Raw genomic sequence first — 16,921 nt, 5'->3', positions numbered from 1 at the left:
CAAACTTCACAATGAGTAAAAAAAATTAAAGGGACCTTTATAGCCAATTCAAGATACTGTGATGTGTGTCAACACTCTCCCTACCCACTACCATACAAATGTACAATGACATTGATGTATTACATGCTTGTATTATAAAACTCACAGTGACCAAAACAGATTCCCCAGTCAGGGATTCCCAGACCCCTTCCAGGTGGTCTAATAGAAACATAGAAGCCCAGGGAGGAAAAGAAAATCACTATCAAGCTCCAGTGAGGCCACTGCCCAGTGCAGCAGCACCACCTGCTGGGCACAGGCACCAAATACATCCTGTATTAGTTTGCTGGGGCTACCATAACAAAGGACCACAACTGGACGGCTTAAGCAACAAAAATTTATTGTCTCTGTTCTGAAGGGGAGAAATCTAAAATCAAGGTGTCTGCAAGGTTTGTTCCTTACTAAGGCTGTGAGAGAAGCATCTGTTGCAGGCCCCTTCTTTGGCTTGTAAACAGTTGTCTTCATATTCACATTGTATGGTCCCGGTATGAATAGTCCAGTATGAATTGTATGGTCTTGTGTCCAAATTTCTTCTTCTCATAAAGCCATCAGTCACACTGAATTGTGGCCCATTCTAACGACCTCATTTTAACTTGATTACCTCTGTAAAGACCCTATCTCCAAATAAGATCACATTCTGAAGTACTAGAGGTTAAGGCTTCAACATATGAATTTGGAGACAGAAGACACATTTCAACCCATAACACACCCCTTTCAAAAAGGGGAAGCAATCATTGGTCTGCTGCTGAGCTCTTGTTAAAAATGAACCCATGGAGGCTTGTAACTCCCAGGTCTGACATCTCCATTTTGGGGTGGGTCAACCAGGACACAACAACTACGAGGAGAGTAGCTCCCACCCTCTCCCCCTGCCACAACCCACCCCTTGCTCATGGCCCACTGTAAAAGCAGTAGGTTCCCTAAACTCAACGCTGCTCAACCGTGACACAAATCCACTGAGTGCATAGCACTCATTTCGCCCATGCCCATCTTTGTCACCTCGGTGAGTTTTGGAGGACAATGGGGAATTACCACCACCACGCTCATGCTGTTTGCTGTACTGTGAGTAATAAAGTCCTCTGACTCTGATGTAGTTATCTCCAGTCTTCTGTAATAGGCTAACATGTTAGCTTGCAAGTAGGGTAAAATCCCAGACCCTTCACGGACCCTGACTTCATGGGGACCAACATAAGAGTAAAAACCCTGTAGTTTCCAAAGATCTTTGACAAGGACATGCTAAGCATCAGACACCTGGCTGATTTGTAAACCTAATACTTGGTCTCACCTAGGTCACTGCTCTGTTACAATAATTCAGTTGTCCATTCTTTCAATTGTTTCATTGTCCCCAAAGAGATATTTATTCTGCATAAGACACTCTTGTCAGTGATTAAAAACAATAATAGTAACAACAGCAACAAATATTTATGAGGTGAGAAGCATTTTTCTGAAAACTTGAGGCATTGTTCTATATAATATATTTCACCTTTAATCTTTAAAACATCCCTCTGAAGGGGATATTATTACATCCAGTGTACAGATCAGGAGACCAAGGCACAAGTCACACAGTTAGTCAAGGGTGGGACTGGGATTCAAACTCAGGCAGTCTGGCTTTAGTCTTCATTTTTAACCACTAGCTACATGCCTTACAGGAGGACGTTCTACTCCCAGAGCCGTAATGGGCCACAGAGGCCTAGACATCTTTGTCTGAAATCTTAGGAAAATAATTCGGGTCAAACTTTTAAGACTTGATTTTTTGACTTGCAACATTTTAAAATGTTTTTTACAACCTGTGTTAGGCAATTAGATAATCTTCTGCAGTGCTTTGATCTTTTCTATCCAGCCATGTCTAAATCCAATGTTAAAGTCTCACACTCCATGTTAGTTTCCTATTGCTGCAGTAACAAATTATATGAAGTCGGTGGCTTAAAACAACACCAATCTATTATCTTACAGTTCTAAGTTCAGAAGTCCAAAATGGGCTAGCAGGACTGCACCCCTGTGGAGGCTCTAAAGCATAATCTGTTTCCTTGCCTTTTCCAGCCTCTAGGGGCTTCCTGAATTCTTTGACTCATGATCCTTAAACAATCTTCAAAGCCAGCAGTGTAGCATCTTCAAATCTCTTATACTGACTCTCATGCTTCCTTCTTTCTCTTATAAAGACCCTTGTGGGCCAGGCACACATACCTGTAATTCCAGCAATTTGGGAGGCTGAGGCCAGTAGATCATTTGAGGCCAGGAGTTTGAGACCAGCCTGGCCAACATGGTGAAACCTTGTCTCTATTAAAAATACAAAAATTAGCCGGGAGTGGTGGTGCATGCCTGCAATCCCAGCTACTAGGGAGGCTGAGGCACAAGAATCGCTTGAACCCAGGAGGCAGAGGTTGCAGTGAGCCCAGATCATACCACTGCACTCCAGCCTGGGCAACATAGTGAGACTCTCTCAAAAAAAAAAAAAAAAAAAAAAGACAGACCCTTGTGATGACAATGAGCCCATCTGCATAATCCAGGATAATCTCCCCATCTCCAACATTATCTTTGGGGGCGGGGGGCATTATTCTATCTACCACATACTCTAAGCAGTTATCTCTTCCTACAGAATGGAAATTTTTACACAAATTTATCTGGATTGGAGATTTAAATTAGCCCATTCACCAGATAATTAGTAATCCATTTTATCTTGATTTTAAGGATGCAGCCCAAAGAACATTTTATTGTTGGGGGTCAAAGAGAATGCAGGGCTGGAGTACATGTGGTAGAAATTTTAAACATTGTAACAACATAATAGCTTAATTATTTTAAAACATACCTGAAGTCGAGCATTCATAAGCATGAACTCCTTTTGATTTTTCATGCTTTCATTCATAGATTTCGAAAATATAAACCCCATTTTGACCTAAAATGTAAAAGAAGCAAGGAGACTTATAATAATATACTACATGCATTCTTGCATGCTCCACTTTGAGCTACCTTGGGCTTATGACAAAGCAAAAAAAATAAGTAAAATTTCTGATCTAGGAACACAGTGTGGATTCTAGTCCTTGCTCCTAACTAGCTGCCTGACCTCAGGCATACTTAACGAGTCTGGCCATCATTTTACTCACCTACCACCAACTGATTAAAGTAGATAATTTCCAAAATATTTCCCTGCTCTATAAGTATATGGCTGTTTCCTGATTTTTCTTCCCACCATAAATCTTGAAGAACTGAATTCTTGAAGGAAAAAACAACTCTCTTTTTTTGTGAGGGGAAGGGTGGATACCATCCATCTTCTTACCTCTGTACAATTAGGCAACAGAACCTTTGCCTCTGAGGAGGGATGATTAAGAAGATGCCTTGTGCGTCTTAAGAACATATTTCTTTGTGCTCTTTGCATTTGCGTTTTAAGAAGATTGAGCTGTCTGAGGGTCAGTAGACCAGTTATTCTTCCTGTCATCCCAACACAATCCCTGTCCCTCTCCTACATGCCCCTTATTTCCATCCACCCACTGCTGACTGCCTTAGCCATCCTCCTCCAGCTTCACTCTCATTCTCTCCAAGATAGCATGTACTAAAGTTCTCAAAAATGGAAAAACATACGGATACTTAAATGTCCTGGAAAATGTACTTTTTAGATGAATGCACAGTAGTGTCTATCTTACGTAAGTTTTTAAGTGGGCTGTCAACTCTACAAGGGACAGAACTCCAATTTTTATTCTTAATCCAACTGGGTGGGTACAGAAGACCTTGAGTTAGTTGGTTGCATTTCAGAATATTGCAAAACTCAGGGGAAAGTTACAACTGCTCTACCCTTCTCAACAATGTGGCTGATACCTTTTCTCTTTAACAGGCTGTTGAGTAGGGTTATGAACCTCAGGTAAGAATGGCCAGTCTTAATTCATTACAGCCAGGATTCCCAAGTATTCTGTGGGAAGCCCAGCTAATGGGGTTCCAGGTGAGTGGGAGCTGCAAGCAAGACTTCAGTGACTTCCTTGTATTCTGACCAAGGATACACCTGGAGTTTCAGGGCTCTGTGCCAGAGTCAGCTTCAAAGCTGAGCACAGGATACCAAACCACTTACCAGGATGAAGAGGCACAATGCTGAAAAGGCCTGAGGTGGTGAGATTTCCCTCCCCCTCTGCCACTGTGCCACTCCAGCACCCTGTGACCAGAGTTAGAGGTCACTCACTGACAGCAGGGCCATTTGGCACTTCTTTCCTTTCTCCAAACCCTAACAGTCCCATGTGACTCATCTCTAACAGCAGACCAGAACCTGCCTGAGGTTAGGAGCAAGATATTATCCATCCTGATAGTCTCCATCGTGTCTACTTCCCCTAAATGTTTGCACAAAGCATGAGAGATGTCAGAAAAACTGTGGCTCAGGCCACTTGCCATTACTTATTTTTCTTCTGAACATAGGAGTGGATGACTAAATTTTTACACCTGCTGCAAACATTTATAAAGAAAACAACTGTACTCAGTACTATTCCTCCACATATGCTGTATATCACAGAGCTGTGTGCTTTAAAGTGCTCCTGTTTGTAAGGGGTTAGGATCTCCCCTGAAAAGAGAGAGTCCTCATGTCAATCATCTGGGAAAAAAACACTGTCTAGGAAGTTAGTATTTAGACTTACTTACCTCTTTCTGGGCCTTGCTCTCTTGGGTCTGGACTTGTAGTTTGAATGTGTTAGAGGACGCTCCCAGGTGGAAGGGTTAAAGGTGGAAGCCAAGCAGGAAGAAGAGCTTCCTTATGGGAAACCACACCTGAGAATAAATAAATGCATCACACCCTGTAAATTTCACTCTGGAGTTCAGTATTTTCAACATTCTCTCCTTTCCCAACTTCCCCATTCCTGACAAAGTCATTTCCCAAAGTCTGGGAATATTCCCTAGGGTGTCCAGAACACTTTCAGCTATCTCCTCTTGCTCACAAAATATGTATCAGAAAATAAGCAAAAGTTGACCTTGCAATAGGGATAACTTTGATTTCACTCACTTGTATAAGGTAATTCTTTTAAAAATTCTAACACTTTTTACCATGGGTAAAAAAAAAAATGTCTTGCTACTTATACAATTTTAAACATCACTGTGTCTCAGAGTGACGTTTTGCAGAGAATGCTGATTTCAATCCCTCTGTCTTCATTTTCCCTTTGATTCCTTCTGAAATCTTGGAAGGGGTCTTTAATGCTTCAGCCCTGCCTCAGGTGAGCTATAGATTACTATGGGAAGGTGTATTTCTGGGGAGAAGTGGGGGCTGCAAGTTCCAGACAGCCTTTCTTCCGGTCACCCGTGAGTACCTGGATTTGATTTTACTTGGGAGGACATAAAACATTAATTGCATGAATTCTGTCATCGGGATTACTGCGCTGACTTATTTCCTGATCAGATGACACATCGCCTGAATGTATGACTGATCGTCTCACCACAATCATTTTCAATAAATATTTGCATCCCATTCAAACTAAGCCACATCCCCCTGCAAATTCCAGCCCAGAGCCCACAGCTTCCGGAGGTTTTCTGTAATTAACACCGCCCTTGCTCCCTGAGGCCAATTACTGTAATTTAGGTATTCCCGCAATGGTGTGCTGATTTCTGTTGAGAGCACTCTGTTTTTCTCAACTCTATTTTAAAGCTACGGAGAGACCCGGAGTCCATGCCAGGCGACAATAACGCGCTCTAATGGAACGAGGTTGGCAATACCTATCAGTACCAGGGGCAGTGCGAGAGCCAAGGGCAGGAGCTCACGAGGAGCGGGCGCCCAGCGCTGCCTGGCAAGCCCGGAGCCCAGGATATCGCGCTGACTGACATGGCCGGGCTGACCCTTCTCCCCACCCGCCTGCGGCCGGTGTTCACTCACTGGGCGGCGCTGGTGCCGGTACCAGGCGACCAGTACACAGGCCTCCAGGCCCGGGCTCCTTTCGCCCGCTGCAGGGACCAGGCCTCGCTTAGCCCAGCGTCGGGATTGGCGCTCAGCCAATTCGCGCAGCCCTCGGCTTCTTTAAAGAGCCAGCACTTCCGCCAGAAGCCGGGTGTGTCCTTCCGGGCCAGGCTCAGTGTTACCGGAGGTGGGAGGGGAAGGTCAAAAGAGGCAAATTCAAAGCCGCGGCGACTCAGCTGCCAGATTTTTGAGATGAGGCAGAGGAAGCGGAGTGGAATTCTCAATTAAAGGCCTCTGTCCCTTCATCTGTTAAATTGGCACTATTAAAAAGTCATAAAGATAAGACAGAAACGAGAAAGAACAGAATTGACTGAAATTACCCATTCTTTTTTGAACAGAGCCGTCTTTCTCCCCTGCTGCTCTGAGAAATGTCAGTCTCGTCTCAATCTCACCAGCAATTTCTATCTTGAATAAGCCAAGTCTCTCTCCCAGCCTGAGAGAATGCTTGAATTGTTGGCACTCTGTTCTTTGCTACCAAATGGCTTGAAAAAATTGCATGAACGTCACCAGTCTCTGGCCTTCAGGAAAGTCCCTGCTAACCACCACAGCGGTGGAGAAGGCGTCTAACTTTCTCCAGGCTCAGCGTGTGAGTGAACACCGCCCTGACCTGGGCGCGTCTTGATGCTCTCAACAGCAGCCCTCAGGATTCTGGACTGTGGGTCCCACATTCCAGATAACCATTTGTTGAATGGCTGGATGAGGAAATTGCAACAGCACCCTCATTTCCAGTTGAGGGAATGGGCGGGTTACCAGGAGGTTTGACACTCTTTAAGGGAGGTTAACAACTGATGCAAGAAGTAAGGAATCGTGTTTGAGTGCACAGACTCAAGCATAAACACACCTACCTTCAATTTCTAGCTCTGTCACTGTCACTCTGTGACTTTATTACCTCTGCAATAGGACTAAAGCTATCTAATTTATTGGATTGTGAGGACTAAAAGATAATATATGTGGGCATTTAGCACAGTGTCTGGCACATAGTTCGCCTTCCATAACCAGTAGTAACCAGTAACAGCGGGGAGCTGTTACTAACTCTAGGGCTGAGGGGATGGGGGAAGGAAGCAGTTACTAAAACCAGGAGAGAGCGGTAGCTGTGGCTGTACGAGAGAGTAACCAACTGGAACTGTGTCGTTCAGTAGAGGAAAGCAAGCAATGCCAACTTTTCACCAAGTAAGGTGAGATTCTATAGTTGTAGCCAATGCTGAGACGTCAGCCCAAAGCAGGGACAGAGTGGAGAAGACCCCCCTCTCTGTTCTCCCAGCTCTGATATCCAGCTGGGGTCTTCCACTGGCTGGATCCACCAGGAAGCCAGAAGACAATGGAGCTAGGTCTGTGTAGTCCGTAGAGGTCAGCCTCCTAGGCACAATGCCTGGAGGGATAAATAGAAAATATCCAGCACACCGTTTCTTTCTTTTTTTTTTTTTTTTAATTCTTTAAGTTCTAGGGTACATGTGCACAACGTGCAGGTTTGTTACATATGTATACATGTGCCATGTTGGTGTGCTGCACCCATTAACTCATCATTTACATTAGGTATATCTCCTAATGCTATCCCTCCCCCCTCCCCCCACCCCACAACAGGCCCCGGTGTGTGACGTCCCCCTTCCTGTGTCCAAGTGTTCTCATTATTCAATTCTCACTTATGAGTGAGAACATGCGATGTTTGGTTTTTTGTCAGTTTGCTGAGAATGATGGTTTCCAGCTTCGTCCATGTCCCTACAAAGGACATGAACTCATCATTTTTTATGGCTGCATAGTATTCCAGCACACCATTTCTACAACCTTGGGTTTATTGTGTTTGGAAGCCTAGATCCAAAGGAAGGAATGCTTCCACTAGAAGACCCAGTCACTGAATTGAATTGAATTTCGATTCATTGATTTGAAAGCTGAAACTGCCCTCTGGTCACTTTCATTCCTCACAGTGATAGAATGGTATGATTGATCCCAAATACCAAAAGGAAATTGGGTTACATCTATATATTGAGGGGAAGAAGAACTATGCATGACACCTAGAGATTCACTGGGCACTTCTTAATACTGCCGTGTGCCATAATAATGATTATCAGGTAACTGAAGTAATGCAGAAATTTCAGATCATGAAGAAATTAAAGTGTTGAAGCATACCAGATAAAAAAATCCTGATCTACCTAGGTGTTGGCATAGGGCAGGGGAAACATAAGTAAATGAGTAGGAAGCTATGATTATTAACTTTAGCCTTGCAACAAGCTCTAGAGGCAGGAATTATAGTAGCTCTCCATTTAAAATGTTAATTACTTCTTCCCTGACTCTCTTTTCCTATTACCCTGCATAAAGAGTACTGGTGGAGATAAATATTACAATTTAGTTTCCAGGTGAGAATGTACTTGAACTGACATCCCCTCAAGGCAATATGGCAGCTGATGGGGCTTGTTAAAGAAAATCAAAGCTGGACAATAGTTGTAGCAGTAACAATAGATTTTTATTCAGCAACTTTTGAAATAGGGGGAAAGAGACCTTGGTAAAGAACTGGGCTCAATTCTGAATGCAGTAAGGATAAGTGGGGATTTATAGCCGAGGAGCAGATTGTGTGGATGGGGGTGGGGTCCATGGATGGAAGAGTTCCTAAGAAGAGACATCAAGGGTAGGGGAAATCCTTGCTAAACTGACCTAACAGGATTCTTGCTGAAGGTAGGCCAGGGTAAGCAGACATCACCTGGGGGCTGGTGGGGGTAAGGAATTTGATCAGATATTGAGAGTGGTCAAATATTCAGGGTGGGAAGATCCTCTCTAAACTGACTTAGCAGGATTCTTGCTAACACCGACTCTGCAAGGATGAACACTGCAGCCCAAGGTCAAGATCTAATCAAGGAGGTGGCTTAGAGGAGCCTGACTAAAGTTTGGTCGAGGAGAAATCTTGTCAGACTCTGTTATTCTCATATGTAAGGGATGAGCTGCTCTTCATCTGAGCAAAGGAAAAGAATAAATTCTGGGTGACAAAACAATTAGACTGTCTAGGTTTTCTGTTTGCCTTCCATCATATTCATTCTCCTCACTTCCCTGCCCTGTTCTGTACCCCAAAGCTGACCTCTTTGGACAGCACCACCTGGGCTCTCCTCAGCTGGTTTCCATTTGAGTTTGGACAGCGGGAGGCATTCAGGGAGATGGGAGGCAGAAGGAAAAAGACATCAGGGTATATTTTCTCTGTTCTTTCTCTGTTTGGTGCTGAGTATCTGGTGGTGGTTGTGTTTCTCCACAACTGCAGCTCTTGGCAAGTGGTCCCTTCTCCATGGCTCGAGCTCCATGGGCTCTGGAAACACTTTTCTCCTTTGCTATGTAGCCTAGAGAGAGCGCAGTCTTCCTGCTGTTGCTAGACTCTGGATGCCTCAACTGGATGGTTCTCTTAGTCATACTCCTTTAAGCAGTGTCTTCACTAATATCTCTTTAATCAAACCAACTGAGTAAAATTCTGATTCCTGATGGATACACGTTAAACTGAAAACACACATTATAAATATTCTTGTATGTATGATGTTGTTCATAATTTTAAAACATAAGTGAAAAAAGTGACCATAGAAAAATATGCCCAGGAAATTGAAAAAAAAGTCTTGGTATAGATATTGGACACATTTTATAAAATGTGGAGTAAGAGGGTTAAAGGAAATTTATTTCAGAATCAAATGGCATATAACTTTAACTGGTATGTGAATTATTTTCAGTTGTATGAATTTGTGAATATATATGTTTATATTTTTATGCATATATATAAATATGTGTTTTATATCATCTTGCATTATAGCATAAGGATTTTTATGTTGCTACATTGCATTTATATTTACCACTTTTAACAGCTAAAGGATTTTCAATAAGTGTGTATGTAACAACTTCCATTGCTGGATATTTCTCAGTATATATATGTATATATACATATGTGTGTATACATATATATACATACGTGTGTATATGTATATTTACATATGTGTGTATATATACATATGTATGTGTATGTATATGGATACATATGTATGTGTATATATATACATACATATGTGTATACATATATACACACGTGTATATATACATATATGTAAATACACGTATACATGTATATATACACGTGTGTATATATAAACACATATATAATGCACATGCATATGTATACACTGAGTTAAGTAGTACAAATATTTTAGAGAAAATTGATGTAAAATCCTCAACTCATTTGATGCTCCCTATCCCAGGACAGTAAAAATTGCTCAATATTTCCTTGGACCTCCATAAAGAAGCAGTTTTTCAAAAAATAATGTGTTTGGAAGTTTAAGATGTGCCTAGCAGTATCTCCTTTTAACAGAGATGCTTTCACAAGGATTTGAATTTCCCCATTGATCTGGGAACCAGGTTTAGCCAAGAACTTCAGTCTGTGAAGGACTGCAAATAGTTGCACAGTGTGGGGCTGAGGCTAGAACCTCCTTAATATTAAACCATTCTGGGATGGTGCTCCCCAAATTCTGGATTTTAACCTTCACTCTAATCCTGGGGCACCTCTGTAGCTTGGGCATGACCTGGACACAAACTTTGTATAAGCCTTCTTTGGACTTCATCCATTCCTCAACGGTGACACCATGTGGCAGTGTAATATAATGGCATCAGTGGACTCAGATCCTGTTCTCTACCTACCTAGAGATTTTTAAAATTAAGATATGTAATTCACAACCATAAAATGTACCACCTTAAAATGTACAATTTAATGGTTTTTCATACATTCAAAAAGTTGTACAACCATCACCATTATCTAATTCCATAACATTTTCTTCACCCTAGAAAGAAACCTCATACCTATTAGCAGCCACTCCCCATTCTCCCCATTCTCCCCATTCCCCCAGTTTCTGGGGACCCCTAACCTACTTTTTGTTTTTATAGATTTGCCTATTCTGGACATTTTATATAAATGGAAGCCTACAATCTATGGCCTTTTGTGCCTGGCTCCTTTTACTTAGTATGATCAAGGTTCATCCAAGTTGTAGCATGTACCAGTACTTCATTTCTTTTTAAGTCTGATTAATGTTCCAATGTATGGATATACCACATTTTGTTTATCCATTCAAAATTGTGGGGCATTTGGATTGTTCCCATTTTTTTGCTGTTATAAATAATGCTGCTAAGTTTTTGTATAAACGTGTTTTCAATTCTCTTGGGTATATATGTAAAAGCAGAATTGCTGGGTCATATGGTAACTCTGCATTTAACTTTTTGGAGTTGAACAAATACACCATGCCAGCAGTGAATAAGGATGCTAATTTCACTACCCCCTTCCACAATAGTTAAGAGCATAAACACTGGAGCCAGATGTCAGGGTTCGAATCCCAGCTGTGCTATCTCCTAGCTGTGTCGTTTAGACAAGTTACTAAAGCTCTGTGCCTCAGTGTCCACATCTCTAAAATAGAGGCAATAATAGTACCTTCCTTACAGGATTGTTCTAAGATTTAAATGAGCTAATATGTGTAAATCACAAAAATAGGGTCTGACATTTTTTAAATGGTATATGTTTTACTATTGCTGCTATTTTAATCTTTATTATAATTATTGTGTTTTGTTTTGTTAACTTGATAGTTTTAAAAGGTAATGATACAGTTTATTGATGTTTGTTATGAAAAGGAGTAATTGGAGAAGATAAAAATGTGAGGGGTAATAAAGTCAAGGAAGCTTTTTTGAGCTGAAAATGATTATATTTCAGAGTGTAACCTGAATAAAACTGAGGAGTGTAACCTGAATAAAACTGAGGAGTGTAACCTGAATAAAACTGAGGCTTCACATGGCTCAGTCCGTGCATGTAATAGCATTCTAAGAAAACATAAACTGAATGAAAATGTAAACTGTGAAGCATGAAGAATAATGAGGGTCTTCACCTTACGCTTTCTTAAGCAGTCCCCGCAAATGCTTCACACAGCATATTGAACAAGAAACTCCTAAAATCTTCTCTAGATATTTCTCTCTTTCCTATTTTTTCCCGCTCACAGTAGCCCCTTATATCTATCCTCCTTCTCAACTGCGAGGTCACTACAGCACTATATTAAGCCCCTGTTAACTTCCTTCTCTTGAAACCCATGCAACTCACATGATCCTATTCTCAGCCTGTGAATCTCAGCCTCCTGCAATCCTGTGAATTCAACTTGGTCTCCTACTCCGAATGTGTATAAAAATAACAGAGAACAGTTCCTGAACTCTGATGAGTAAAATGATCTACCTTATTATATGTGGTATTATAATAAATAAATATACATTTAGTTTCTTTCCCCATTTTCCAGCACACAGCTCCTAAAAGACTTGTAACTTCCTAAGTGATAGGTATGCTAGGTATATTTTTTGTTCTATGTGATCTTCGACTCCAGTTCTTGACACAGAGCTCCTGATCCCTTGGAATTTCCTTAGTGATAGGAGCATCTTTTGTTCTCCTGAAGTAACTTGGTGGGCTTCTGGATGGGAGCTGGTCACAAGAATGACCAAGCCATGATTAGAAGCTTGGAACTTTCAGCTCCTACCCCATCCTGTGAAAAGGGGAGAGGGGCTGAAGATTGAGTTAACAATTGCTGATGTGTACGTGATGAAGTCCCCATAAAAATCCCTAAATGAGGGGATTTGGAGAGCTTCTGGAGGTACTGAACGTGGAGGTGCTTGGAGGGTGGCCTATCCAGTTCATCTCCAGAGTTCACACACTCACCTAAGTGCTGATGCCCACCTGATGGCATTTCTCAGCCTCTGAGGCTTTCCTTCTTTGTACTTAGTCAAAGGAATGCTCTAATCCAGTCTATCACTGATGGACATTTGGGTTGGTTCCAAGTCTTTGCTATTGTGAGTAGTGCTCCAATAAACATACGTGTGCATGTGTCTTTATAGTAGCATGATTTATAATCCTTTGGGTATATACCCAGTAATGAGATCGCTGCATCAAATGGTATTTCTAGTTCTAGATCCTTGAGGAATCACCACACTGTCTTCCACAATGGTTGAACTAGTTTACAGTCCCACCAACAGTGTAAAAGTGTTCCTATTTCTCCACATCCTCTCCAGCACCTGTTGTTTCCTGACTTTTTAATGATCGCATTCTAACTGGTGTGATATGGTATCTCATTGTGGTTTTGATTTGCATTTCTCTGATGGCCAGTGATGATGAGCATTTTTTCATGTGTCTGTTGGCTACATAAATGTCCTCTTTTGAGAAATGTCTGTTCATATCCTTCACCCACTTTGTGATGGAATTGTTTTTCTCTTGTAAATTTGTTTGAGTTCTTTGTAGATTCTGGATATTAGCCCTTTGTCAGATGAGTAGATAGATTAAGAAAATATGGCACATATACACCATGGAATACTATGCAGCCATAAAAAAGGATGAGTTCATGTCCTTTGTAAGGACATGGATGAAGCTGGAAACCATCATTCTCAGCAAACTATCGCAAAAACAAAAAACCAAACACCGCGTGTTCTCACTCGTAGGTGAGAATTGAATAATGAGAACACTTGGACACATGGTGGGGAACATCACACACCGGGACCTGTCATGGGGTTGGGGGAGGGGGGAGGGAAAGATATACCTAATGTAAATGACGAGTTAATGGGTGCAGCACACCAACATGGCATATGTATACATATGTAACAAACCTGTACATTGTGCACATGCACCCTAGAACTTAAAGTATAATAAAAAAAAAAAAGAAATCTCTAATCCATGGAATAAGTGTTGAGTAATGAAATTCTGATATTGTGTTTAATGATATACTGCACTATTCAGAATATTTGTGCTTACCTTCGAGTCTATCTTCTAAAAGATGCCAAACCCCCTTACACGAAGTAGAAAACGTCAAATATTAAATATTGTATCTTAATAATGTTCAAACATTAAATGTTTCAAATATTCCAATGTTTAGAATCATAAAAAAAAACATAAGAATTGTTTTAAAAAAAATGCTCTAAACTTAACCCACAGCCCTTCTTGTGAATTTCTCCAAAATAACTGGAGCCTGGTTAATAGCAAGCCTCAGGAGCATGGTTTTTAAATACTGTCAACATACTGCCACCAATTTCTCCATTTCCAGAAAAGACTGTAATTTTTTCTTTAGAAATCATGACTTTCTTGATTGGTTTAGACTGGTTTCCAGTAGTTCATTTACCAGGAAAGTTTGTTTCGTTTTTAGACTTCCTTAATTTACAGAATGCACATAATATTGAAACTGGCTATAGTATCCTACTCTGGAAAAGCATATTAAATGCATACAAATATATATTTAATGTATATAAATACAAATATATATGTAATGTATATAAATATATACAAATATATGTGTGTGTGAGTATGTATCTTCCTTAATTTCCTTTTATCCATTACTACTAATATCCCTCAATAAGTCCTATTGGTTCTACTTCCAAATTATATTTTGAACATGGTCTACAGAAACAGCTCCTAAAGATTTTCCAGCCTCCATGAATGTAAGTCCCTTCCACATTCCATTCTTCATACCACAGCTAGAGTGGTATTTTTAGAACATTCATCAGGCAACTACCCTGCTCTAAACCATCTGGTGGCTTTTCATTGCAAGTAGAATCCAACCTCTCCCCTAGTCTTCAAGGCTCTTCATGATATGGTTTGACCCCCCCATCCCTCTTCCTCACTCTCTACCCACAATTCTCTTCTTTTCATCCTTGGAACTTGCCAATCTTGTTCCACCCTTATAGTCTTTGTACCTGTCTCTTCCCCTGGCCAAATATGCTCTTTTGGCAGATCTTTCCATGGTTATCTTCATGATTCATTTCTCAGATATCACCTCTTACACATTTCCTGACCACCATAACTAAACGAACCTCACACCTGTGCACTATACCATATTGCTCTGACTTGTTTTCTTTTTTCTTTTATAGGACTTTTCAGTATCTGAAATTTTTATTTATTAATTTCTGTTTGGAACATATCTCTCTCAGAGCAGAAAGGTCTTGCTGTCCTTTCAAGGAAATGGTGGGGAAAAGAAAAAACTACTTCTCATTATTTTATGATGAGCCTACAAAAATAAATGGGCTAATTGGGTTCTTGATCCAGTAAGAACTTTGGTAACCTTAAGTGTGGTTACCAAAGGAAATGATTCACAAGGTGACTATTTCATTTGTGTGACACTCACTTATGTTATTAGTTCTAGGATATTAAATCAACAAATATTTTCTAGGATCCCCTGAAAGAGTATCTCTCAATTGTAAACTTTGTCTTTAGTGGCATTTTGTTGATTTATTGAGATTCCCTAGATTTAAAATATTTACCACAGAGTGTTCCCCAACTCCCGCAGCATTTATCCAGGCCATAACTACTTATGTCTGGATTTATGAACTTATTGTGGGTAGGGGAAATTGTTGGAGGCCTCATCTTTGTTTTAAAGTACCTGTGGCATGGGATCTGCCCTTTGAAGGCAAGAGCTCTTCACCTGCCCAGCTCTTCCCCAGCTTAGGATAGGAGGGAGAGAGACACAATGTGAGCGAGAGAAGCATCTGATTGTGTGTCAGATGAGGACAGCTGCTACTCTCTGGTCACCCATACATGTTAATTACCCCTGTCATTTAAACCATTGTTTTGTGTAACTAGAACAAAGTATTGTATTCCACGAAGTCTGTTTGACACGAGACACATATAGGATATGAGTCTATGACAAGGGTAGGGGCAACAAATATGAGGGGTTGGATGGGAACAGAGGAAGAGAAATGAGCATTGCATAGGGCAGTGGTTTACAACCCTACATGATCAAAAATAGAACCTGGAGACAAATCTTGATATTGTCTTTATACATAATAAAATGCATTTTAAAATATTAGATGCAAACAAAGCAGTTTGTCATGTCTTTTGTTTTGAGTCTCTTTAGTATATGCTGCTTTTGAAGATCAAGAACATTTACTGGAAATTGCTCCTTCACCAGGAATTTGCTCACATCTCTTCAGGTCCACTTATAAGACCTTGAAATCAGTCCTCCTGAGATCAGTACAAATGAGGATCATCTCTCCTGCTTTAGAAGCAAAAGTGGCAAGTAGGGTAGACAGAGGCAGAAGGAAGGATGGTATTGATAAATCAGCCAAATTAGATGGAAGAAAGCGAGTTACAGCTGTACTTGCAAAGAACTCTTGGCTCATTTTTTCCCTTAAATATCAAATCACTAGTTTTCAAAACTTCAATGTGAACATGACTCACCTGAGGACAATGTTAAAATGTTGACCTCCAAGACCCTGCCCCCAGGTTTGGATCCCAGGCAGAACCCTGGAATCTGTATTTTAAACATTAACCCCAAGTCAAGTGTAATGCAAGTAACCGTCAGAGACACTCTGAGAAACAGCACATTGGCAATGATGAATTTATATGTCTAAAAATGAATAGAGTAATCTTACATGAATGGGAAGTGGTGGTATTCAAGATGACCAGAGTATCTAGCTCTTCAGCCCTGGCTCCCCACTGCTCTTCTCCCATCTCAGCACTTCTCCATCTATTTCGTCCAAATAAAAAAATTCACACAGAGTTTCAGGACTTATCCCCCCACTCATTAACCATCTGTTTTGCTTTACATATTTTTCTGAGGTAATAAAATTTCTTTTTCTAACACAGCCTGTTTTTCAATCTCCAGATGGTTGATCAATTGTATGGGAAAATGAATGGCTGAAGGGTAGAAACAGGTGGGAAAGATGAACAAAAACACGAATCCTAACATTACTAATACGCAAATCACTGAGCAGCAAGCTGAGCAAATACCCTCAATTCCCATCAGCAACTTTAGAGAAAGGCAAATTCCGTTTGCCTCATTGATCATTTAGGTAGACCCTGAACACTGCTTTCATAAAACAAACAAAAACAAAACACCCATCCCCGGTTTAAAAAATTATTCATAGATCATCCAGGCCATCTAGGAGGATATGATTTAATCCTGGCTACTTGGTAAATTATTTGCCCAAGCTAACTCAGCTAGTTAGTGGTAGATGGCTCTA

At 40.8% G+C, this 16,921-nt stretch overlaps 1 protein-coding gene across 6 annotated transcripts in view; it reads right to left on the bottom strand.

Moving 5' to 3' along the window:
- The window catches only part of PLGRKT (plasminogen receptor with a C-terminal lysine), a 280,885-nt gene that overhangs the window by 78,568 nt on the left and 185,396 nt on the right, over window positions 1-16,921 (bottom strand). For 4 of the 6 annotated variants that reach the window (XM_063649548.1, XM_063649550.1, XM_063649549.1 and 1 more), the window contains 2 exons: window positions 4,648-4,773; window positions 2,840-2,926 (listed from right to left, as the gene is read on the bottom strand). In XM_063649548.1, the coding sequence (XP_063505618.1) occupies window positions 2,840-2,920 (81 nt within the window). In that variant the 5' untranslated portion in view covers window positions 2,921-2,926; window positions 4,648-4,773. Of the gene's footprint in view, window positions 1-2,839; window positions 2,927-4,647; window positions 4,774-5,866; window positions 6,203-6,267; window positions 6,448-16,921 lie in introns of those variants that run through there. The other 2 variants (XM_054500852.2, XM_054500851.2) reach the window with 2 other exon arrangements.

The sequence above is a fragment of the Pongo pygmaeus genome, chromosome 13, assembly GCF_028885625.2.
Source record: "Pongo pygmaeus isolate AG05252 chromosome 13, NHGRI_mPonPyg2-v2.0_pri, whole genome shotgun sequence".
In the NCBI taxonomy this organism is placed as follows: domain Eukaryota; kingdom Metazoa; phylum Chordata; class Mammalia; order Primates; family Hominidae; genus Pongo; species Pongo pygmaeus.
This window is presented reverse-complemented; position numbering and strand designations above follow the sequence as displayed.